The 26,528-nt window shown below is 39.0% G+C and overlaps 1 protein-coding gene across 3 annotated transcripts in view; it reads left to right on the top strand.

Annotated features, from left to right (window-relative positions):
• SHTN1 (shootin 1) overlaps positions 1–25,726 on the top strand; it is a 102,008-nt gene extending 76,282 nt beyond the window's left edge. The window contains exons 15-17 of one of the 3 annotated variants that reach the window (XM_047762012.1): positions 2,495–2,615; positions 6,956–7,148; positions 23,833–25,726. In XM_047762012.1, coding sequence (XP_047617968.1) covers positions 2,495–2,615; positions 6,956–7,148; positions 23,833–24,055 — 537 coding nt within the window. In that variant the 3' untranslated portion in view covers positions 24,056–25,726. Of the gene's footprint in view, positions 1–2,494; positions 2,616–6,955; positions 7,149–15,832; positions 18,320–23,832 lie in introns of those variants that run through there. The other 2 variants (XM_047762013.1, XM_047762014.1) reach the window with 2 other exon arrangements.
• The last annotated feature ends 802 nt before the right edge of the window (positions 25,727–26,528 follow it).

The raw sequence follows: 26,528 nt of genomic DNA, 5'->3' as shown, positions 1-26,528 counted from the left end.
GCAGTCTGAGGTAGAAATAGTACTGTTTTGGAAATTAGAAGAGCTAAGTTCAAGGTCCAGCCCTATCACTGACTTATTGTGGAACCCGGCCCCCAAACCCGAGGCCCATTAATGTCGAATTCTCCTCTCTGTGAAGTGAAGGAATTGTCTGTACCACATGGTTTCTAAATTAATTTCTGATTCTCCAATTTTTATGATTATAATATAAATAATTAAGACACTTGGTACGTCATTAGCTGAGCTCCTTGATCCTTTCAGTGGAGATGCACGCAGAAACCTTTCCTCCATAATTTCCTCCATATTTCAAGTTTGCTCATATGTTAGCTGAATCAACCACATCAGTCAGAGAATGGAGAAAAAAGTTGGAGATTCAAAGAATAGCACTTGGAAAATGGATTCCTTCAGTATCAGGTATGGTGAGGGATTAGCTCACCACAGTCAGAAATTTGGGAAAGTAATGTTATATTCCAAACAAAAATAGAGAATATTGTGAAGGGTAAATTCTTCAATGAAAGATATCCTTGGAAGGTATGTCTGTATGTGCATGGACATACACAGACACATAACTTTTTCTTGAATTAACTCTAGCCATTGGGAAAATCACGCAGAATGTCCTGGAGTTCAAACAAACAACGTGGTAGTTTTATGAGGGATTTTAATGGTAACAGCCATATGTTTCTGAAATAGCTGTTAAGTGATACAACTTTTTAAAAATTATAAACACAAATGATTTGAGAACAGTTTTTCTAATACATTAAAAAATTTATTTATCTAAATTGGTTTTAGTTCTGTCTACCTTATCCATGTTGATCCTACCTTACTATATGTCTTTGATGAGTAGGTACGCGTTGTCAACTGTTAAAAAAACAAAATCATTTAATTTTTTAAATTATAAAATAAACTATTATAGTGTTACATGTAATATGATTTTTCTTTGCTATATGTCATGAATTCTTGCAATAAATGAAAAAACAAAGAGTTTCTTCAGGGGGAAGTATCAAATGGCTGATTAAAATATGAGCCTTAAGTATTTTACAGATGTTTTGGTTAGCTAGCTGACAGCAGAAGAATATAATCGCCTGATCTCGTTAGTCAATTTTCCCCTGACAACAGACTGCTTTTTCTGTAACTTTGTGTGCAACTGGGGAAACAAGCACCTTTCTAAACAAACAACATAATAAGCTATATCATGTGAGATTTGTAACTATCTAATTTCACAAGCTACTTTTTTTGTTTTATAGGCTAAAGAAGAAACATGAGTTACCATTTTAGCCAGTAGGATTCTTAGAATCCTTCAGGAAGTTAGCAGGGGGGAAGGGAGCAGGATTAAGGCAAGTCCATAGAGAGCTGAAATGACAAAGGCTGGCCTATTTGTTATCCTTGGTAGACAAAGGCTGCCTTCTGACTCTGGCATGAAGTCTGGCAAGTTAACCTGACTTGAGGATCTGATTCTCTCTGATCAAAAGATTATGGTTCTCCTGGCTTTTTATTTCCCCCCTGAGCCTGTGGCACAGCTAAGGAGGGCTATTTCAAAGAAATAGTGGGCATTTCTTATGAAAGAAAATGGACCACTCATGATGGTGGTGTGCTAAAGCCTTACGTGTAAGAAGAAGTATGTCACTCAGTGTTCTGTACAAACACCTGAGTGGTAATGGAGGGAGAAAAACCACAGCTCTGCCTCCGTAATAGACTTCCTAGACGAGCCAGGGCAAGCAGCCACTGCCTGGGTCTTTCTCTGTCGTCTTGAAGGTCAGTATCCCTTTCCACAGGAGCACAGCTTTATGGCATCTCTTGTTTCCTTTAGTGTCTTCTGAGCCCTGAATAATACATTCATTCACTGCCTCCTCTGTTAAGAGGACGGGATTTCCGTGCCGGGCCCTTGCTTGTCTCCCTGTATGATTCTAACCTTTCCTCTTTGACAATGAGGTTGAGGTGTGCTCAAGTGCAGCACTTCCTTGGGTAGAGGCCACTGGGGAGCATTATGTGCCTTATTTGGCAGCACGGCACCATTGTCACCAGGTGTGCAGCCAGGGTCATTCTCTCTGAAGAATCAGCCACATTTTTCAGTGCCGCAAGAATTTGGGTTCAGTAACTCGTGGCTGCCATATCAAGATAACCTTCTAAGGTGAGTTCAATATATCCGTTCTCTTCTCCACATGGTCGATCAACACACATCAGAATCTTAATCATCGATGTGCAAGTACCTTCCCACCACTGAATTTCATAGAGTTAGCTCATCAAGAGGTGTTCTTGTGCCGTTCTTTTGATACCAAAGCTAACATCTTACATCATCAGTAGCATCTTCTTAAATGATCCAGCACTATGTGTTGTTAACGGTATGCACATTAAAAATGCATATACAGCAAATTCATTTTATTTCCTAACTCCATTCAAATTCTGGTAATGTTTTGGTGGTTTGACTTTTATATTATTTTGTGTATTGTATTAAGACATTAACCTTTTTGTTTTTGTTTTTGTTCTGTTTTCACTTTAGGGGACACTTAACAAATCCACTAGTTCAAGAAGCTTAAAATCCCTTCACATTGAAAACACTGAAACTGAGTTAGAAAGGATTTTGCGTCGCAGAAAGTTGACAGCAGAAGCAGATAGCAGTAGTAAGCTCGTTTGAATTCTCCACAGTTCTACTCTTCCTCTCTGCAGCATCTTCAAGTCCCTTTTTAACATAAAATAATCTTTTTAAAATTATTAATTTTTTTTGATGTGAATGAGAAGTATTGGATGGGCAAAGTACTTAGGGACACCTCACTAGATCTCTTATGTATATTTATTTATTTGGTACATTTATTTGTTTGTAGGGAATCAGGCTCTTATGGATCTGGTTTTGCTTAATGCAAGATGCCCAGCCTCAGAGACATTAGGATAGGCTTTGGCAACAATGTAGCATTGAGTAAAGGCTCCCTAACCAGAAGGCAGCAGATTGAATCCTAGCCCTGCCATTTGCTAGCTGCCTACCCTTTAAGCACTTATGCAAACTCCCTATGCCTCAGTTTCTTCATCTATAAAATGAGGATAGTAAAAACACTGTCATAGGATTTTTCTAAAGATTGAGTCAATATATGAAAAGTGCTTAGCACTGTGCCTGGCTCAAAGCACACAATAATTAGTAATAATAATAGTAATTACACATCAGTTACGAATGCAGAGAAATCGTCTTTATTCTTCATATTCACTTAGTTTATTGTCTCTGCCTGTGAACCAAGTGAATGAGAAAGTCTAGCTCTGTCACCAACTGTAAATGACCATCTGAGTGTCTTGAGCTCAGTTTACATTTATGTCATGATACAAGTGTATTAGAACAGAGAATGTTGTTCCAGAACTCACTGTATATATCTTCGGGTTTTTTCCATCAGCTTGGTCATTAGCAGAAACCTTTATGAGATTTCCCCCTTGTTGTCAGGAGGCTGGTTTGAAAAACTACCCTAAAGTAAAATTAATAGCAACCATAGCTAATGAGCTGAATCTGTTAAGGATTCTGTTCAGTCAACTCCAGTTAGTCCATCATAACCATTTAAATTTGCATGTTTACCAAGTTTAAATTGCTAGGATTGGGTTTTTTGGATAACGAAGCTCTAGGTTTCACATAGGGATTTACTCAGTTGAGTAAATTGGGTCCTTGAACCAGAAGCAACATTATACCAGCCAAACCTTTATTATAAAAAGATGAAGCATTAATGGACTTCCTTGGGGGAAAAAAAAAATCAGTCATTCAGTTTTTAGTTTGGTCTAGAAATTCTGCTGTTAATATCCTGTAAGAATTATCCCCCACCTCCCAGTAACCACCTCTTAGGAAAAGTAAGGGATTCCTTAAGGAACTTTTTTTCTTACGATTGCCTTACAGGCATTTACCAGCCTCCGTAACGAACCATTAGTCATTTGTGACTTGATCAATGCTTGTGACTTTTGCCTCGTTTCATCCTTAAAGTATTCGTGTAGTCATCATTTATTTTTAGGACTTTGTAGATGCCATTTTGGTGCTCTGTGGCTTAATATTTTGTGTCTTGCCACTGACCTTTTTGTTCTTTGAGAGGCATTCTTACTCCACTGACTCAGCCAAACATGCAGCCCTCACTATTTCACAGTTATCCATGGGAGAAATGAGGAAGCGTTGTCATTTTAGTCAGTGTGAAAATTTAAATATTTCAAAGTGTGGAGCAAGGGAGGAACATATTTTACAGGCATCTTTAAATCTTTCATTTTATTGATTATATTCCGCTTATATATAAATAGCCAAGGTGTCATTTGAAGGAAGTTAGAATAAGAGATAATATTCAGGAGTTCCCGTCGTGGCGCAGTGGTTAACGAATCCGACTAGGAACCATGAGGTTGCGGGTTCGGTCCCTGCCCTTGCTCAGTGGGTTAACGATCGGGCATTGCCGTGAGCTGTGGTGTCAGTTGCAGACGCGGCTCGGATCCCGCGTTGCTGTGGCTCTGGCATAGGCCAGTGGCTACAGCTCCAATTCGACCCCTAGCCTGGGAACCTCCATATGCCACGGGAGTGGCCCAAAGAAATGGCAAAAAGACAAAAAAAAAAAAGAGAGCGAGAGATAATATTCAGTAGAATCATTCATATTTGGATAGAGAAAGAACTGTATAATTGGTAGGGTGGAGAAGAAACATACTTGTGGGTGAGCAGAAATTTTCTTATAAATTCTCTAGTAGTCAAAGCAAAAAAGGCAGGGGGAAGGGGGGGAAGGAGCTTAGGAATTCTATCATCTAGTGAAAGAAATCATGCCATTTTTACATTGTTTAAAATTTTTTCTAGCATCAAACTGGCAGCAGTATTTATTACCATGTAGATCTTTTTATAAAAGTTATGGAATGACAAGATAAAAATGCCAGAAGAGGAAGAAATAAGCTAAAGCAGCACAACTGCATAGGGGGAACAAATTACAGAAATGAGTTTGATGAGTTTGTTCCCTGAATCTCTGAGATTTTTTTTTCATCACACCAAGGCTTATGGGAAAGCGGAAGGTGAGGTCACAAGGTGGAGAAAGGAGGAAGCATCATTAAGAGAGGCAGAGGCAGCCTGAGGTTGGCAGAACTCAAATCCCAAGTTAATATCTCCTCCAGTGGCCAGGGAAGCACCTTTTTCTTTAGAATTTTTCATATGGACCTAACTGGTATTCCCTTGTTTAATCTAGACTCCAAAACTGACATTTCAAAGAGTAGCAAGTGCCTGTTGGAAAACACTGGACAGCTCAAATAGGCTGCAGTAATAATAATATTAATCAGCATCAGCATCATCTTAAATATTAAGCATTTTTCTTTATTTCTTTTTGTATGTAAGAAAAATGAGCTCTGGCTCAGCTCACTCACTCACCCTTCCTTTTAATTGGCTTCAGTTGCAGAACAAGCAGCAGGCGTTGGTGTGTATTCAGAAACAGATCTTGCTTTTCTACAAGGACAGCTTGTTTAAAGCTATCTAGTGTTGTGGTCCACGATTATCCAAGGGCAGAATAGGGCTGCTCTGAATCAAATCTTGACTTTAGCTTCATATTTACATTTTCAGGAATGGACTTTCTTGATCTTTCTGCCCTTTTCTTTACTCCCACATCCTCATGAAATATGAGACTTATCACAGGCAGGAGGGAAAGGCCTTTTGAACAGAATATTCAATAATGTCACAAACTTGTCTGTTCGGATGATATAGAAGAAATAAATGAGGAAGACCGACACTGATGCTTTGTGAGTTGAGGCCTTCCAGTTGACAGAGGAGGGTCTGTGTCTCCCACATGGAGTAAGGCTAAAGGAGGTACACTGACAGAACGGCTGAACAATTTTCTAGCCCCTCTTGGATAGATTTTTCAAATTAGAACTTCATTTTCGGAGTTCATATGTTATACTGTCGCAATACATCAGACATATTTATATATAGCTAGAAGTGTAAAATCTGAGATTTAGGTAGAGAAAGAATTGTCTAACTGGCTTAATATGAATGATCAAGGATTAGCTAGGAATTTTGGATTGTACCCACTAGTACTTTCCATTTTAGGAGATGATCTGACATCTCTTAAGGATAAAGAGACTCCCAATTTTTGTCGTTTTCTTAGTGGCACCTTTCAAGGTTGGTTGTTCTCTTTTTTAAAGAGTTCTCATTTTATTGGTACCTGTGTGACATTTCGTAAATTGCTTTGTTTTAAAAGGATTCCTCCTGAAGCTTCAAGAAAGACATATTTTAATTTTGCTTTGAAAAAAACTGTCTAGGACAGTATCTAACTAACCAAAGATAGAAAAAAAGTAATGATGGAGCTTATTAGCTTCAGTGCTCATACGTTTTAGATTGATATGCCAATAATTTTAGTAACAAGCCCTATTAGAGTTTTCTGATCTAATCCAAAGAGTAGAAAAGTCCAAATGTTAAAACAGCCAAACTCTTTGCCACTGAATTTTTATAATCCTGTGTCTGTATTTTAACAGGAAGTAAATCCACTTACTTCTCAATCACATTAAAATGAAAATGTTCATAAAAGCTGTTTAATGCTCAAGAAGCCATGAGCTGTTTGAAAAGAGCCTTTTGACATCATTCCATTTTCTGTTTAAAATCAGAGCTGAGTTTTGGGAAGAATTAACTCTTGAGAGGCCAAATGGTTCACCTAGGGCTGTCAGAAAGCCATACTCTGTGAGAAGTAAAGAGTTTTCACAATTCCAGTATTACTAAGGACTCTGGTCAGTTGAGGGAGCCTTGGCCTGGCCTTTTATGGTTTATTAAAGGTCTGTACACAATTTCTCAGCGTGGTCCTAGGGCACTGAAAAGCACTAGTACCACCAAAGCAGAGCAGATTTCTAATAGGAACATTTTCCAGCAGGCTCTTGAAATTATAACAGAATTTGGCCTTTCACTTCCTGAGGGATTTTCAGCTAATCTGTTTTTCAGTACCATATTAATAAGCATCGAACAGAATTATTAAACTTGAGGTATGTGTTTGGTTTTAAGGTCCAACTGGAATATTAGCCACCTCAGAGTCCAAATCCATGCCAGTGTTGGGTTCTGTATCCAGTGTAACAAAAACAGCCTTGAACAAGAAAACTCTGGAGGCAGAATTCAACAGTCCGTCCCCCCCAACACCTGAGCCAGGTGAAGGGTCGTGTAAATTGGAAGGATGCACAAGTTCCAAGGTTACCTTTGAGTAAGTAATGCTGCTCTTTACTAAATAGTGTGTAGAAACATCTGTCATGACTAACTTGTGTGTTACTTTGCTTTGTTTCTCTGTAGAAAGATTTTGATTTGGTTAGTCAGTAAATACTCTTCTTCCTCTGTTTGATGAGCCAATTTTTGATTCTGGGCTCCTGGCTTAGAGGTCTTATTCTGATGCCAAACACAAACATATAAAGGGAATGCCTTCCCTAAACTGGTTTTGTAATCAGGTTCTTCTATACAAAGAACTGACTTGGATGATCCTTATTCGGCGTCAAAAGACACTCAATCATTCTTTCCAGATTAAATACTTAGATCATTCCTCTTAATGGCTCACAAGCAGCCAAAGAAGATACTAGATCTTCAAATGTGCTTTGAAGGGTACATTTTTTACAACTTTATTTTCCAGTTTTCAAGTAAAGATGGGCCTTAATATTGCTCTATCCTGAGACTGAAAACATGCTACGTAGAGTTATGTAGATAGACTGACTTAAAAGTGGCACTTTGATTGTCAAAGAGTTAATCCTGCTATTGAATGCGTTTCAGACAGATCTGGTGGCGGATCAATTTGTTTTATAACAAAGGCAAGCTCTTTTTGAAATTAGACTAGTTTTGCTTTAGTTCTCTTGCCAGGATGTCAGCTGGTTTGTCACATAAAGAAAAGGAAGAGGTGAGACAAATCAGATCAACGAATATTGTAATCACGGTTAATTAAACCTCTGATTTCCTGTTCTATCAGGAGAGAAAGAACCCTTTTCTGTAGCTCTACCTGTCTTAGTTTAAAAGGTGAAGCCTGGACAAATTAAGTTGAAATTCAATTTAGATCTATTTTTGCCAACTGGTACTTTTTTCCACTCTTGCCTTTCTCTTACTACTACTATTAACTTTTCCCCCCCTCTTTTGGAATGAATGACCTTCTTTGCTGATGTACAGTTTATCTAATGTCATTGTATTTAAAAGTACATTTTCTCCGGCAGTCATGTGTTTCCTTTCTTTTGACTGGAGTCATTTGAACAGCTCTAACAGAAAGATGATCTTTATTCATCCTTCATCTTTCTTATTAAATTTGTTTAGCACCTAATTTGACATCAACAGTCTGGCTACATTTGAACCAATATCCAGACACAAAAGCAATTTGGCCGAGACAAGTTAGTTTCTGAGAAATGCTTCAATGTGTGTGCATAGATTTTTTTTCTTTTACCATTTTACACAATCTTAATCAGAAAATACTGCAACTCCTTCCTCCTTTTGTCTGCCTTTTATTCTCCAAAAGTAAGTGGAAATTACATTTCCAAGAAAGGAAATGAAATAATTGCAGGCCCAAGGTCTGCAAAATGTGTGCTGAATTGACAGTGAAAAGGATCCATGTGTTGACAGACACAGTTGTTAGATGCCATAAAGGCCTATGTGAAGCTCAATTTATTTCTCATCTTGCTTGTTCAATGACTGCTTAAGAGACATGTTTCAATTTATCTGCTTAAAGCGCTAATACAAATACTCTGTGCTGCTGTATTAACTTTTAAACTTTGTAACCTAATGCTTGATTATTCAGTTCTTGACATTCTTTAGCTGAAATAACTAACGCCATGCATTTTCATATTGACAGTCATTTAGCACAGAAGAGTGCCTTTCTGAAAAATGTGTTTAAGTACAATTAGACTATCCAAATGAATCCAAGTATTGTGTGTATGTACATGGTAATTATTCACTTCCCAAACAGGCATGCTTCATTCATTTATGTTTAAACCTAGCTTTATAACAAGCAAAAGAAATTTAACTTAATGTAGTCATATGTAAGCTTTAAAAATAAAAACTCATGTGATTTCTTAGCTCCTCTAAACCTGGTTTAGCTCCCAGAAGTGAGAAGGGATATTTTTGAAGCTGCTTCTGGCTGGCTTTGACGAGTCAGCTCACTCTGTTATGCTAACCATAAGGTAGAGGCCACCACATTGTCTTATCTCGTAGACTGAAATTGTCAAGGCAGTTTGAAGTGAGATCAGCAGTTGAAAAGTGAAATGTCTCCTTTGCTTTTAAAAAGTGTCCTTGCATTCTAGTAATGGCACTTTTATTTCGATCTGTGGAAGCACCGCCATAGTGTTTTTCAGGTAAGTGGCACTATTGGCTCTTGATGGGGAATCACGGTCAAGGGAGGATCTCAATCCCAGTAGCCTCTAATACATACACTATTGCACACATGCGCACACACACACACACACACACAGGTCCCTACCACTCTTACGTACCACTCCCTTCTGCCCTCCACTTTGGCCTGTCTGGCCCAGCATCATTCTACCCCAGCTCTTTGCTTGTGCTGTCCCCTCTACCTTGTATGCCCTCCCCCAGTAGCTGTGCCATCTCATCATCATCATTGCTTTGCTCAGACGTCGTCTTTTCCATGAGGCCCACCCTGGCCACCCTACTTAGAATGGTGACTCTTCTTTCTAAACTCTGATTCCTCCTTATCCTACTCCATTTCCCCCATAACAGTTATCTTCTAACATACTGTGTACTTTATTATATATATGCCTATTTTCTCTCTTCTCCTTTTAGAATGTAAGCGCCATGAGGATAGGAAATTTTTTTCTCACTAGTGTGTCTCAAACACCTGGAAAATGTTCTGCCTTATGGTAGGCTCTCAGGAAGTACTTATCGAATGAATGAAGGAAAATACATCTCTAGAATCAATAAAACAGCAGGATAACAATTAATTAGAACATTCAACCAACAGTCCCCCATTGTTTAACAGTAACATGTATGCACAAGCTAAATATTAGAGATTTGGGGTTGTTTGGTTGCTTATTTGGTTTTTTAAACTTTTTTTTTGTCCTTTTTTTTTTTTTTTTTTTGCTATTTCTTGGACCGCTTCCACGGCATATGGAGGTTCCCAGGCTAGGGGTCGAATCGGAGCTATAGCCGCCAGCCTACACCAGAGCCACAGCAACGCAGGATCCGAGCCGCGTCTGCAACCGACACCACAGCTCACGGCAATGCCCGATCGTTAACCCACTGAGCAAGGGCAGGGACCGAACCCGCAACCTCATGGTTCCTAGTCGGATTCGTTAACCACTGCACCACGATGGGAACTCTTAAACATTTTTTTGAATGCCCAGGAGTCGCTTACATTCAGCTCAGTCTTGCATATCTTTTGCATCTTTGTACCTACATAAGATAAATTTATCAGAGACAACAGAATACCCAGTTGTAAAAGAAAGATTCAGCTGTGCTCACTTGGTTGGCCTCAAGTGGACAGGAAAATTTGCTAACCTACTAAGAAACCTTTTAAAGGAGGAAACAAAGATGTTTTCTGGATACGATTTTCACTTAGCCAGAAAATTAAATAGCATCAAGCCATTGCCAAAAAGTTTACTTTTCCCAAATCAACATATGTGTGTATTCCAAATAATTGACTAACTCCTGTCTGGTATATTATAGAGCCAGAGATATGTGGATTTATTTCTTAGGAACTTATGAGATAGCAAGAGATAGCTTTCGTACTTAATTGCAAGGATTAATTAAAATTAACATTCTTGTTACCAGCCTAAGGTTTTTTTGTTTTTTTTTTTAAGAAAAAAAGAAGAAAAAGGAAGGAAAAGATAATCAGGACTTGGAAAAGCCTAATGGCGTCTATTTCCCTTTTAATAATAACTTTAGAAATATTTGTGTTCTGTTAATCATTTCTAGTAAGTATATACTATCTAGTAATAATATCTTAAAACTAATAGTGAATTTGAATTTCACTAATTCTGATGAGTTATTATCCAGACAGGAATTATGCTCATAATCTCCCTTTATGCTGTGAGAGGTAAAGAGCTGGCCAAGCAATGAAGAACATAAGTCTTATTTGTGCTTTTCATGCTCTTTCTTGTTGATGCAGAGTACTCTGACCATGTTAAAACAGAATAAGAGGAGTTCCCGTCGTGGCTTAGTGGTTAACGAATCTGACTAGGAACCATGAGGTTGCAGGTTCGATCCCTGGCCTCGCTCAGTGGGTTAAGGATCCGGCATTGCCATGAGCTGTGGTGTAGGTCGCAGACGTGGTTCGGATCTGGCATTGCTGTGGCTGTGGTGTAGGCTGGCAGCTACAGCTCCCATTGGACCCCTAGCCTGAGAACCTTCATATGCTGCGGGTGCAGCCCTAAAAAAGACAAAAAGACACACACACACACAAAAAATAGAGTAAGACTCGTTGACTCAAACTGATCAATGGCTTGGATGGTCAATATAAAATAGGAAAAATTCCACATTATAGAGTTTTAAAAAGGTAACTATTTCATTACTTTCAGACAGCTCTAGTATCTGGAAATAAGCTGAGTGTTGCACAGGGTCAAGAAAACAAAAATGATTCGTATTTTCACCAGTAAAAGCCAGTAGACTGACAAGGAGGAACAGGGAAGCACAGTGTGGCCAGCTTTCTAAACCAGTGTCTTTCCAATGTGGATGTGGCAGGCAGCATTGAGCTGTTTCCAGAACTCCAGCTCTACAGTCACATCTTGGGTTTACTATTTATTATTTATTATCTTTATGACCTCGGGCAAGTTCTTTAATCTGTGACTGTTTCCTCATGTGGAGGATGAGTGTAATGATACCTACCTTGTAGGGTTGTCCTGGAAAATAAATAACATATGAAAATCATTTCAGGAAATTCCTTTTCTGTCTTACATTAAAATGATAATGCTGACCTTGGGATTATCAGAGACAAAAGCGAGAGATGAAAGCTTAGGTACTGAACACCTGGGTTATTGACAGGGGCCAGATTTCCTTGGGGAAATCATGTGATCTCTGTTTTGTTTTCTTGTTGTGTTGTTTCTTACCTAAAATTGAGGCAAGCAGATGAGGCTCTCTCCAGAGTCTCTCTCAGCTCTAGAACCCCAATAATTCCTCTCAAATGTGGTTTCTTGATAAAGATGTTCACAGTTAAGATAAAGGACAAGAGTTAATGAGCACATATTTTTTTTTACCCTCAATATGGATTTGTAGTAAAACACACACCTAGAAATGTAACATAACTAATTTTCAAGCTACATCATGGGCACTTAACAAGTCTAAATCAAAATGAGTGTTATCCTGGAGGGTCATAGTCTTAGAGGTCAGTATGTTCATTCTAACCCTGTCACTATTGTTCCAGATACTTTTAGATCTGTTTGCATTAGAGATACCTGATCACAGAGGAAATAAATTGGACAATCTTCCCTCTCTATTTTGAGGTGGAAAAAGTAGCTAAGAAAGTGCTTTAGAGCCACTCTGCTGGTCCTATAAAAGAATTTGTATATTTTGGTGAAAAAATTACATAGCCCATTTTAATCACCACTGTATGTTCAATCTATGTTTCCAAATGACTTTGGCTTTTGCAAGTGGATTCAGTTTTTAGAAATAGCCATCAGTTTGCCACCATTGCAGTTGCATTTTTTAAAATGTGACACAGACACTTGGCATGTCTCCTGACCACATGTACAGAACAATACCATGCAGTACAGTCAGAAAGTACCATGCAATACAGTCAAGCCAAAGCTTGCTTCTTTACCTCTAGTTAAGTTGACTAGTTCCAAATTTACACATTCTGGGGCATTGATTAATGGGTAACTAGGAAATGAATATTTCAGAAGCACATGTAAGTTGAGCAGTAAGAAAATGCAGTATAATACCTAGATGTGGGTAGAGTTGTCATCCACTTCAATCCTGTGTGAGGCACCTGAGATATGTTAGCTCTGTTTTCAAAGGAATGGGGAAGCCTGATGATCTTGATTGGGATAAGCGAAGTAAATGGGAAAACATCTGGGGATTAAAAATATAAGCCTACTACCTTCCATTGTATGTCTTTTTTTTTTTGCCATTTCTTAGGGAGGATCCCAGGCTCCAGGTCTAATCAGAGCTGTAGCCGCTGGCCTACTCCATAGCCACAGCAACTCGGGATCCAGGCCGCGTCTGTGACCTACACCACAGCTCGTGGCAACACCAGTTCCCTAACCCACTGAATGAGGCCAGGGACCGAACCCACGACCTCATGGTTCCTAGTCGGATTCGTCAACCACTGAGCCACAATGGGAACTCCCCATTGTATGTCTTTTTCCTCTCTTTTTTTGTTAATATTTTCTATTTCTCTTCGTTAATATATACTAACATATATCCATGTTATAATAACATTCTTCCAAGAGGAAGTGTGTGTAAATTGCTATAGGCAGGATAGCTGTGTTGATTATAGATGGAGGCTCTGAGTAATGGAGCCACTTTCCAATTGGAGGGTATCAGGATTTTGGAATTTGCTTCTATGGTGTCTTGTTGTTACTAACATTTCACTAACATTTATTAAGCCGCTATTTTCATGTGTTATTTTCATTCTTCCAAAGGTACAGAGTGGACATTATCTCCATTTTACAGATGAGAAAACTGAGGCTTAGTGATATAACCAGTTTGCTCAAAATTCTATTCCTAGTCCATAGTTGGGTCAGATTTCATTTGAACAAAGCCATGCATTTGAACTATAGCATACTATGTTGAGTATATTGAGAGCTTTAGGAATGGCAGGTAAGAAAATTATTTCTCCTGGAGGAAGTTTTCTCCCATAGGAAGCAATGATTCTGTAGCTAAATTGCTCCATTTGCCTTATGATACATCCTGCTCCTCCTGCATACTCATAGATCGTGTCATCTCTTGCCTTTTCCTTCCTTTTCCTAAGGCTAACCTAAGCAATTAAAGTATCTTTTCCAGGAGTTCCCGTCGTGGCGCAGTGGTTAACGAATCCAACTAGGAACCATGAGGTTGCGGGTTCGGTCCCTGCCCTTGCTCAGTGGGTTAACCATCCGGCGTTGCCGTGAGCTGTGGTGTAGGTTGCAGACGCGGCTTGGATCCCGCGTTGCTGTGGCTCTGGCGTAGGCCGGTGGCTACAGCTCCGATTCAACCCCAAGCCTGGGAACCTCCATATGCCGCGGGAGCGGCCCAAGAAATAGCAACAACGACAACAACAACAAAAAAAGACAAAAGACAAAAAAAAAGTATCTTTTCCAGGAGTTCCCATTGTGGCACAGCGGAAACGAATCTGACTAGGAACCATGAGGTTGCGGGTTCGATCCCTGGTCTTGCTCAGTGGGTTGGGGATCCAGCGTTGGCGTGAGCTGTGGTGTAGGTCACAGATGTGGCTCAAATCTGGTGTTGCTGTGGCTCTGGTGTAGGCTGGCAGCTACAGCTCCCATTAGACCCCTGGCCTGGGAACCCCCATATGCTGCTGGTGTGGCCCTAAAAGGACAAAAGACCCCCCCAAAAAAAGTACTACAAGAAAACTTAAAACGAGTAGTTGGAAAATAGTTTTAATGTTTTTCATGTCAAATGTGCAATAGTCATGCTTCACAAATTAACTTTGGAAATTACCATATTAGAATAGCAGCTTAAGCTGCTTTTGTCTTTGGCATATCATTCACACATTTTTTAAAATATATTGACATTTTCAAACATGAAGATTAGTTCATTCCCAGAAGTCAAATATCTTGAAAATTTATGACTGTAATCTTTGGATTAGAAAGGTGTTGTACTAAATGATCATATGAGCGTACAAAGATGAATCACTGTGAATACAGTTTCAAAAACACACACTCTACAGCCCAAAATAAATGTTACTGTTTACCCACTTTATGCTGCACTTCTATGAGTCAGCTTCATCTTTGGTCAGTTACCAGTTAGCTCCTTTGAGTTTGTGCTTAAATGTCCACTGGTCGTCGTATTTGAGGACATCCATGTTCTGTAGCAAGGCAGGACAAGGGGCCAACAGTATGGAGAAAGAGGTAGGCAGGTCTTAAAAGAGGTCTGCGTCTCGGTCAGGCAGAGACGCAAGAGTTTCTTGTGTTCTCACCATCTTGCTTTTTCATCTCTGCACAGTCTCATCTAGAAGTAGCCGTACTTGTCTGTATTGAGCTTTATTCAACTGAGTGCACTTTTTCTATTAATTACTTTCAGGAAGGTGGCTATCCTCCTGACAGTTACAATTAAACAAGATGGTCAGCCTCAAAGATGATTTTTTTAGTTCCTCTTGTTACATCTCTAAAACCTTGCTTTCAAGGGGAGAATCCAGTTTCCATTGTAATTGGTGTGATTTGCAGCGATTTCATACCTGTGTCCTCATCTCTTGGTCATTCTCAGAGATGCTTTTAAGCCAAAGTTTCTGGACACCCTTCCAGTTAACACTTCTCTAATTCATCATGCTTCTCTTTAATCCCAGATTTCCCCAAAACTCTAAGCTTATCAGGCTCTTTAAAACTTCTGTTTTAACCATTAGATAGGCAGCTAACTTGCTTTTTTAGTTTGGGAGGTCAAAACAAATCACATTGTGCCCCAAAAGAATTTAAAAAACAAAAACCCATATAGCAATTACAGGGCTTCCATTTCAACAGAAAAATGATCATTTCCAATGAAACTATTTTTATTTTAATTTGCACTTAATTTCGAGATCTGTGATGCCTCTAAATGTGACTTTTGGCCTCACAGATTTATTTTTGCAAGAGTTTATCTTGTTTGAGCCATTGACTGGATACCAAAGGGTAGTTGATAAACGATAAATTTTAGATGTTTCATAGTGTAGTCAGATGTTTCTCTGAAAGAAAAAAAAATCTAACTGCCTTTCAGGTTTTGAATTAAAAGTAAGATTTACCTCTAACTGGTCTCTTTCATTTTTTTCCCCATTCTTTCCAGTGTGAAACTAATGTAGAAAAATGAGATTGAAAAGTATTGCTCTTTTGAATTGAAGCTGGAGAATCTAAGCTTTTGAGATATGTTACCAAATAGAAATTGAGATTTGCAGCTTACATTTAGGGAAACTTGGCATAAAATTATTGTCTCACATATTGATCTCAGCTGGAAATTAATTTGGTTGGTCATATACTATTCTTCTAGACAGATCTGGGTCAACATTTTGTTCAAAGGGGAATGAGAGAAGTTCTTTTAGTCCTTGTGGTGGAAAGAGTGAGTTTTCTTCCTGCTGCTCCCATCTCTACCATTTTCTCCCTCCTCCTCTCCTCTCTCCCTTTTTGTGTGTGTGTGGCGGGGGAGGTGTTTGCATGCATAGTATAGAGGAGAGGAAGGAGGGCACCTTCCATGTACTTCGTAAACATTTATTTCTGAGAAGAGACTACTAGACAGCAGAATGAACTCCATGGAAGTTTCTGCTTAATCTGATGCTCTTATACAATTAAAGGATTTTCTCAGCTCTCAACTGTAATCTTAGTACCGCTGAATTGTGTACTGACACTGCAGGAAACAGCTCTGCTCAGCAAAGCACCACTACAAAGGTTCTCTATGTGTGCCTGTACATGGACAATTAAGTTTTAACAACAAAATTAGGAGAACAACTGGATGTTCTGGAAGTTGAGATCTCCTCACTGAGTCTCTTTTCTCCCGTCCCTCTGAGGTTTTCCTGTGAGCTGCTCCGTGGATCCGCCTGTCAGCTTTGTCTTACAGGTGTTTTGAGTAGCTCTACAGACAGGAACTTCTTCCAGATTAATTGTTGAGGCAGTATTATACCTAGTGTTAAAACTCTGTTGAATAAGTCTCAAAAGAACTGTTAAAATGCTGCTAAGTAATTCTCAATTCTCTCAGAGAATTAATTGCCTTCTACCATGTGCCTCCAGTTGCAAACACCTATGACTTTAAGAGAGTGATCATAAAATACGTCATTTCTGCCTGGAGAACCAAATTGCTTTTGGTGCTTTGTAATTTTTTAAAAACATCTTTCAATAGTCTCTACAGTATTTGTGTTTCTTTCATTTTTGTATAGTGAAGTAGTGAAAAGTTTTTAAATTTATTCAAATAGAAGTGGCTGATTAAAACTTAAATGCAGTTTCCAGTCTGAGGATAAATTGACCTCTTGAAACTTAATAAATGCTTTTCTCTGAAATACATTTTGTCATATAACTGTATGAAAAGAAGCACACTGAATTAAAAGTTTAAAGTACATAATATAGTAAATTTAAGGAAAAATCTTTCAAAATTTAAAAATATTGTTCTGAAAATTAGGAAGGAAAATGCAAACATTTTGTGCATGGCAGCTTTCCTGAGGAGCCAGCATTATATATGGTGAATTTTTTGGAAGATTTTATGTCTCTTAAAATACCTCTTTTAAATAACACATTTCCTAGCTGAGATAGCAGTGGATTTTCCATGGTGACTTAAAGTTGTACAAAATTACAAAAGGCTTTAAAATGGCCCCAAAACTGTATCATACACATTTCAGAATCTTTGCCTGAACTAAAGTCAATCTTAGCTCATGCTTTATCATTGATTTTGCTGGTGAGAACAGTTCAGTTTCCTCAGCCTCCCTGGGCCAGTGTATTTTGGAGTCTGTAAATGTGCACAGTCCAGCTTACACTAGAGGAATAAAAGAACTGGGACAAGGCTTCACAGCATGTACTGTGGTCTGGGATGTAACCCATGCACTGAGATGCCTGTGCTGCAGTTACCCCACCAAAGAAAATACGGCTCAGTGTGGACACGGAGGTCTTTGCGCAGCCATTGTTACCTCTCTTAAAAAGGAATTCTTGTGAATCTTGATAGCACATCAGCCTCTAGAAGCTGATGTCAGATTTTCAACCATGACAGCATTCTGTTTTTTTAATGATGTTATTTTTCAAAATTTAAAATTCTATGTTTTTCCTTCAAATAGAACCTGACCCAAATTGGCAAGCTAATTTGTTCTTTGCGCTAAAAAGGAGTTTTGTTTTGTTTTGTTTTTAAACCCTTCTAAATGTACACCTTTACTAACAAATTGATTTACCTCACCATAACTAAAAAGACATTTTAATATTTTAGGATGTATGAGAATTCAGAGAATTGATTATTTTAACTTTTGGTTAACATGAATATCTTAATTTCCCTAGTGAATAAAAAAGGAAAATGAAAGTTTTGTATTTTAATATGACATCAGTAACATGTCTGTTTTAATACAGTGTAATATACTGTCCAGTAAGCATTATCTATAAAGTGGAGTTTATAAAAGTACACAAAGCCAAAAGAAATCAGCTTTGTCCTTCCATCATTATATTTAACCGTATTAGAATTAGTAATAATACAGGAAGTTTCACCTTATGTTTGAAACTTTATTTCGGGGAAATTTTGGACACGTTTGTTAAAATATCCTGAAAACAGGGTGTTCGAGGGAGACAATAAAAATTACCTCTGCTGTAACACCACTCCTGTTCACTGCTGTAGTAACTGTAAAAAGGGCTTGGGGGAAAAAAAACTAAGACTTTTTATTTTTATGCAAGGGAGAATAAAAACTGACTTCATCTTTGGAGTTTTCCTAGGAAACTACTTTCTAAAGACAAATTTAAATCTTGCCGTTTTCTGTCCTTGAAGGTGGTAAATATGATTGCCGTTTTATCCGTTTTTATTGTAAATGAAACAGAGTTCAGACCGTCCGGCTGCGCGTCATCTGTTGGCTGGCTGCCACAGACTAATGCAGGCGTCCCACTGGGAGACCAGAGAAGAACTATACTTTGATTCACCAGATTGTGTTAAATAGTCCAGCTGTTGCGATTTGAAAGATAGTTACCTCAGAAGTGAAATAGAAATGAACTTGGCATTTATGCCGCAAACCATTTTTATACTGTTTGGCAATCAGCTTTTCAGAGGTAGCATTTTATAAAATAACTCTCACCGCTTAAAAGTTTCATTCACTGTAATGTTCAAAATGTCCCACCTTTATATTATCAGTAAAATTAAGCCTGAGCGATATGCAAAATTTGCATGAAATAAGCATTTTTCCCCCTTCATTTCATGAGCTTTGATTGTATTCAATTGAGCTCAGAACCATGTCTATTAGGGCTCTTTTGGGCTTTAGTTAATTTGAATTGCAGCCGAAATGTTAGCTAGAATGTTGTTGAATATAATTGGAACATGGAAAGTTGATTCTGAAAGGAATTTCATTGAATGCAAACAATGATGTGCTTTTTAAAAATTAGAATGCTGTACTTTCATCCCTTGTAATACGGCCTTAAGAAATCACTGGGTCCCTTTATTATAAAGTTCAGCTTGGGCAGTACCGTTTCCAATTGTTCTGATTCTTCTGGTACCAGGACCCGTTGGAGTCGGGTTTTTCCTCTTACCAGCAACTGGCTTCATCTGTCCAAGCCTCATCTTCGGGTTCTCTTACGTTGGGGAAAAGTAGCAGCTTTCTGAAAGAGCAGCCAAGTTGTACTTGGGCCTCAGGCTTCATAGAGTGGCATAAATTGCTATATTGGGGCTCAGGCTTCATAGAGTGGCATAAATTGCTATATTGTCTCCTAGCTTTTATTTGGCTTTTTGGGGGTTTTGTTTTGTTTTGTTGTTTTTTTTTTTTGTCTCGAAATAGCCTTTCACTGACGATCTAAAATGACCCATGAAAATATCTATTTGAATGGATCAAAAATCATTCCCAGTACGTTGTAGTAAGAAAAAAAAAAAATAGAGGACAGGAAACCAAGATTCCACAATTTTAATCCTGTATCTGCTATGATCAAATTGTATGTCCTTGGACAAATCATTTATCTCACTGTTCTTTGATGTCTTCATCTGACAAATGAAAAGGTTGGACTGGTTCATGTCATAATCCCTCCTAGCCTGAGTATCCTATGATTTCTGTCTTCATATCATCTGAAAAATTTAAGTTTTACTCGGAGATCTTGCAGCACAAAGGTCTGCCCTACTCTTTGTGGATACCGAATTTTAATTCTTCATTTGTGGTTACTGCTCTTAGATGAAGAACCAAAGTACAAAAACTGAACCAGAACACTGGTATACTATAATTCCTATTGGATTGTTGTATTTGAGCACCTGAGTTTTTACTTTGGGAGAGAAGCTTCAGATTTAACCTTCTAGAAGGGCCACTATGGCTGTCTAGAGCAGAGCCTGGGTTCTTGCCACCAGGACTGATAGGGCTCTCTGGCTCTTTCAGTAAGATGTGAATGGAGCTAGAATGAGGCCTAGGAGGAAGGCCCTTCATTCCAGAAGGAGGCCCTTCATTCCTGGGCAGTTCCTCAAGGGAACCAGGAATAGATTTAATGATGTCAAACCAGGAGGAGCTAACTATAATTGACAAAGGGAAAAAAAAAACCAAGGGATAGCTTGAAGGGATGGATTTTATATTTATAGATCTGAAAGAATCAGTAAACATGCCACAATTAGCCTGTGGCATCATGGTCATGTTTGTAGAAGATGCCTTGGGTTGCCTTGGGTAAAGAGCTGTGTGATGTTGTGGGAAAATCAGGAACAAGGAGATGGGAGCTTCCGATTCTTGTCCTGGCCCTGCCACTAATGAGCTGTATGATTTTAGGTCAGGCTCTTTCCCTCTCCACACCTCATTTTCCTCATTTGTAAAAGGACCAGCTGGACTGGATGATTGCCACCATCCCTTTTAGCCTTAACCCGTTGGGGTTCCAAGTCAGTGGTCATTATCTTTAAGACACTAGTTACTCTCACTCTCAACACATAGATTCAGAGAAATTTCCCACTGTGCCAAGTTCAGTGATAATCAACAAAGGAGTTCTCAAATTGGAGCCTACAGGTGACTTAATAGATTCCTCTATTATCGAGAAGCTTACTTCAGGAAAGAACAGCAGTACTCTGGACTGAGATAATTCCAGGACAATTTCAGCCTTGGCAATACAAAGTTTCTGAGTTTTCAGTTCAATCAACACCTATTTGTTGCTGTTGTGGAGCCCTGAGAGCACTTCCTGGAAGTTTTCAGCCTCCAGCTGATGAAGAAAAGCTTTTTAGGATGTGTTCACCACCCCTTCACCTGCAGACACACATGGCCATGAAAACATCCATGGTAGTTCTGCAAAAGCGATGAAGGTCAGTATGGGTTGATGGAAGTTGCTCACCTAGAATGAGATGGATCCTTTGCATGTGTAGAGCAGATTGGCTGGCTTACATACAGTGGGCTCAAGCCCAGGGTGGGAGAGCCAGACTGGGGGCTTGACCAGCAGAGTTTGTGTAGCTTTGACTAACAGCTTAGCTTGGCTGGAGCTTCATTTCCTAGAATTCCCTTGTCCATTTACTTGCAGGTTAAGGTTGGCCACAGGAAAAATTTGCATGAGATTTGGAAGATGGAAGTGACATAGTAGTCTTTAAAAAAAAAAAAATGCTCTGAAGGTCTGTGTAGGGCAGGCCCTATTACAATTTATGCACGTTGTGACCTAGTTAGCACATAGTTTCTCTGGCTCCCCCAGCTCCCCCCATCTTCTCCACCTTCCCCAAATTCTAGGCCAGGTGCATGTGCAATTTAATATGGAAGGGTTCCAGCTGACCCTGCAGCTCATCTTCACCATCAGGACTGGAGGTTGTGAGAGACAGATGCAGATGCAGCTCTGATTTGTCCTCAGCTTCTTGCCACTTTCCACCCATCTTCCTTTTCAGCTGTAAGAACCGTTGACTTCAGGCCCAGCATCATACACAGAATCAGCAGCCTCACATAGACTGCCCAACTAGCTCTCTCCTTGCCTCTAATAAATCCCTTAGGCCATTCATGGTAGTTCTGGTTCTCAGACCCTGCCCTAATGGATTCAGTCTTTTAGGTGTTGCCTGAATCAGAGAAAGTTAAGGCAGGTAGCAGCAGAGAAACTATATCTCATACTAATTCCCAAAGCACAGTGACAGATATCTTGAGTAGTGGATCTTTGGCCAAGGTGGATGGACAGTGTCACGGTATTTTCTAATAACAAGGGTGTCGTCAAATGCAGGCAGAAATAAAGCAATCTGTCCTCACTACACTATAGCTTTCCTCTCAGGCTCCTGGTCATCTCTTTGCTTTTACCACCTCCAAAGAAGACAGTTTGTGATAGTCACTTATCAATGATGATCAAGTCACAGAGTATAACTGGATAGCCCTAGGGAGTGGTTTTCAAGTATTTGGACAAATCTCATAGTACTTGTGATAAAACTGTCGTCACTGGGTTTGAGTTTTTGGTACCTGTGGCTGGATCATGCAGGCCACTTTGTCTCAATAGTTGAACACTGGTTCTGTTGCTTTTGTTGTATAAGAGACCTCTATACCTACTCATCTCAAACCTTGGTTTCTGTGTATTCATTCTGAGCCTTTCAAACACAGTAAGTTCATTAGTTTACTCCATCTGTTTACTCCACAAATGGATCTGCCCTGGGTGCTGGTGTATAACTGTGAGCTAACCTAAACAGCCCATCTCGTGGACACATACATTTTATTTGAAGAGATAGACGCTAAACCACTGATTGCCATTATTTAATTGTAACTGTGGTAAGTCCAACAAGGGAGAAGTATTAGGCGGTAAGAGAGTATCTAAGCAGCAGATCTAACCAAGGGGCCAGGGAATAGGAGAAATCAACTCCTGGCAAGGGCCTGGTAGAGCAGTGGGCAGACCTTGGCTAACAGTTCACCAGTACACGTCCTGACATCCAGAGGTGGAGGTGGGACAGGGGTGTGCTGATCATGGTTGATATCTAGCATTTGCCAGGAAGACCAGATAAGTCTGAATAGCCCTTGCCCTGCCCACTACATACCCCTTAACCTCTAGGCATCAGGTCAGCAGTCCAGGACCTTTAGATGGTAGCTCCTGACCAATGACTTCTGAGAGGAACAGGTGCCCACAGCCTAATTTCCTGGCACATGGCAAGTGAGGAACATTTCAGGACATCTCTGTTTCTACAAGGAAGTTGTCACCCCTTCAGCTTGAGAAGCAGTAGCTTCTTAGATCAGAAGAGAAGAGAGGAAACCTTGATGGCAAAAGAAACTGCATTTGAAATTTAGTAAGAAATTTCTTGGAAGTTCCTGTTGTGGTTCAGCAAGTTACCAGCCCAACTAGTATCCATGAGGATGCAAGTTTGATCCCTGACCTTGCTCAGTGGGTTAAAGATCTAGCATGGCCATGAGCTGTGGTGTAGGTTACAGACATGGCTCAGATCCTGCATGGCTATGGCTATGGCGTAGGCCAGCAGCTGCAGCTCTTATTTGACCCCTAGTCTGGGAACTTCCTTATGCTGCAGGTGTAGCCCTAAAAAGCAAAAAAAAAAAAAAAAAAAAAATTCTCAAACATGATTCTTTGTAGAAAAAGTGTATGGTCACTTAGCATTTCAACTTATTCTCTGGATTCTCCTATCTGCCCTAGTTCCTTCCGTCATCCCTCCCTAGATCTGACCAGAGTTACTCTTACAAGTGTTGACAGCAGCTGGCACACCTCTCAGCTGTCCATCAGGGATGGGGGTGATTTATTTCCCTCCTTGATGCAGTCTCCTCAGAGATAATCTGCAACCACATGGACTCCGGGACACAAGCAAGGGGTTAACTGGCTCCTTCCAGCTGCCTGGGGGTGGGACGGGAGTCTGGGGGTGGCAGGCATTGGGAGGTATGCACAGTGTCCCTGAGCTTTGTGCTTCTCTGAGAAGAGCATGCAATTAAGCAGGTAGGTGCATTTGGCTTTTAACACTTCCGCAAGTTAATTGCTCTGACTTTTTCTGCCATTCTTCTGGCCTTGTGCTCCTAATATGTAATCTAATAGCCTCTTCTTCTTCTTCTTCTTCTTTTTTTTTTTTTTTTTTTAAACGGCTGGCTCCTCAAAGACCACTTTTTGCATGTTGATTAGACTTAGAACATTTTGGGTTTTTTGCTCATCTGAATCGAGGAATATGAAAGACAAATATTTTCTCTCTCTGCTTTTAATTTTTTTGTTTAACTGTTCATCCCCTAGGCCTCCCAGTAGCACTGGATGCAGGAGACAATACATTGGCAGTGAAAAACAAGCTGAACCAGTTGTAGTTTTAGATCCTGTTTCCACATATGAACCCCAAACCAAAGACCAGGTTGCTGAAAAAGATCCAACTCAACACAAGGATGGTGAAGGCGAAATTAAACCAGAATACAAAGAAGACAGCGTTGAGAAAATAAGAGATACGGACAGCTCCAACTGCTGATCCATAAACCAGAAGGCTGACATATTCAGAAGTCCTTTTTAATAAGCACATGATTAGTTTTGATGTATTGGCAAGGGCTATAGACATTCTGTTCTTGTCACTGTATTCAGAATATAGGTTCTTTTCTGATGTCACTTTTGTAAGTAGTTGACCTATAAATATAAGTAAGCTATTTAGCAAAATACACATTCTTTGTAGGGTTTGTTTTTTTTTTTTTGGATCTTTATAGAAATAAGACTTTTTTTTTTTCTAATTACTGTATTAAGTGTGACTTCTTTTAGAAGGTTACAAAAAATTCAAATGTTGATATCTTTTTAGGTAATGTGCATACCACTAATCCAATGTCATGCTCAAAGTTTGCAGCACTTGTGGATAATTGGGTAAATGGAACTGAACAGTTTAAGGTGATTTAAAAAGCCCCCAAAGAAGCTTCTGTTTTAGGTCTGATCCTTTTTTGATGGAGACACTGCAGTAGCATGGAAATTGTTAGGCACTGGGGCATGAAAATTACTTTCTAGGATATACGGAGATAAGCTGAAAATTCAGGAGCTGGCATCAAACTAGCAGCCTCATACTCAATGTTAATTACACGTATTATTAATTCTGGGATGAAAAGTACATGCTCTTGTGTCCAAAGCTTCCCAAGGACTTTGGTGGGAATGCTCTAGTGTCCTGAGTGCAGAATTGAGGTGAAAGTCCAAACCTCTGAGTATTACCTTGAACTGTGTGCTCTGAGTTGTGTTTTCTTCTGTGCTCATGTGGCACAAGTACCATATTTTATCACAGTTCTTATGTACAGTGAAGATAAGTGACAAGCATATAATTTTCCTGCTTCACTGCTGTTCTACATTATGCAGGTTTGTTGTTGTTGTTTTTAAAAGAAATTAAGTGGTAGTTAGTCTCTAAAAATACAATGTTTCAGTCTACCACAAGGAATAAATAGAAATGTAATCAGGGATTTAAAAAAAAAATAACTTATGCAGCTTTTCAAAGTTGATTGTTTCAAAATTGGTGTTTATTTAAAATAAGTGGTAATGTACTTGAATGCATTTTTTTATGACAGTGATTCAGCAATGGTAATTTTACTATTAAAGAAAGTGAAAGGTTTAGTTTTGTTAGCATGGCTCAGCATGAAGCTGTCAGGTGTTTCTCACCTAAGGGCAAAAGAAAATGATAGTAATAATTGCAGTAGTTGTATTTTATTTTTGCACGTATGCTAAGCATAGGCTTGAAAAGGTGGCTAGGCAGGTAAATGTACTTCCTAAATTTGGAGATAATTATCTTTCCGTAGGTTCATTATACGTGACTGTTTCCATGTTCTTCTTCCAGTGATGATTTTACAGTTGCAGTTATCAGTTTACTCATAGGGAATTAAAATGTAATGTTTTTCAACTGTGATTTCCCCTAATTGAATAATACTGCTATGTGATATACTAACTACAGACTGCATTATTAATTCACTTAAACAAGTTCTGTTATGCTGTGATTTAAACTCTCCTCACCACACTTATTAAAAAGGACCAACAGTTGCCCACTAAGGGTCAGTTGTGGTTATTGACATGTTTGGTTTAGTTTCCCCAAACTTGACATTCTGTATTAAGAAAATTATGTGACTTGATAACTTTAGTAATTTTTAATAATCCACAAAACGGTTTATTTTGAGGAATTTAATTTTGTGTCTCTTCCTTCTTTTTGCATTCCTATGTCTGTTATCAGTCTGCTGGCATGTGTCTTACACATATTTGGGAATACAAAAATACACACACTTGTTCCATATTTTATCACACACCCTTTCCAGGGTAAGGAATTAATATACGGCTATATGTGTTAGCTGTACCAGGCAGTATTTAGTCACTGGTATTTAGACACTGAAAGTATTCTTGCCTTTTCTGAGCTGCTTATTCCTTCATCATGATCACAAAGCATTTTAAATTAATTTGATAAAATTAATTCTAGCACCCTTCTCTATCTGAGCTAGTCTCACATAAATACCTCACCTCACCTCAGCAGTTGATCAGTCCTTTGGAGATTCTGACTGGCAGGAGTTAACAGAGCTCTAAACCACCAGCCTTGGCTAGATGGCTGGATGTTTTGGCTCGGGCTTTGTAGTGCAGGTAAAGATTATATTAATTATCCTTCCAGACCATTTTGTTTGTCAGGTAAATGACAGTCTGTCTCACAGAATCTTAAAAACAAAGTTTGGATGATTTTTTATAAATGCACACTATACCTGTTTAATCACTTGCATGTTTAATCACAACTTGAGCTGCTGTGGCAGTAAGTAGGGGAGAATGGATAACCATATATTGTCATCACTGACCTTAGGAAGATCATCAAGCAGCTTTTCATTAAAGATTGGATTTGGTTTGAAGTTTCTTCCCAGTCCCACTGCCATTTTCTAATACAGAGAATGACTAGTTTCTTTCATCTATTTTACATATTATATCATTTTCATATCTATTATATACCCTTT

Source organism: Phacochoerus africanus, chromosome 15 (genome assembly GCF_016906955.1).
Source record: "Phacochoerus africanus isolate WHEZ1 chromosome 15, ROS_Pafr_v1, whole genome shotgun sequence".
Classification (NCBI taxonomy): domain Eukaryota; kingdom Metazoa; phylum Chordata; class Mammalia; order Artiodactyla; family Suidae; genus Phacochoerus; species Phacochoerus africanus.
The sequence above is the reverse complement of the archived record's forward strand: the minus strand, read 5'-3'. Positions and strand labels throughout refer to the sequence as shown.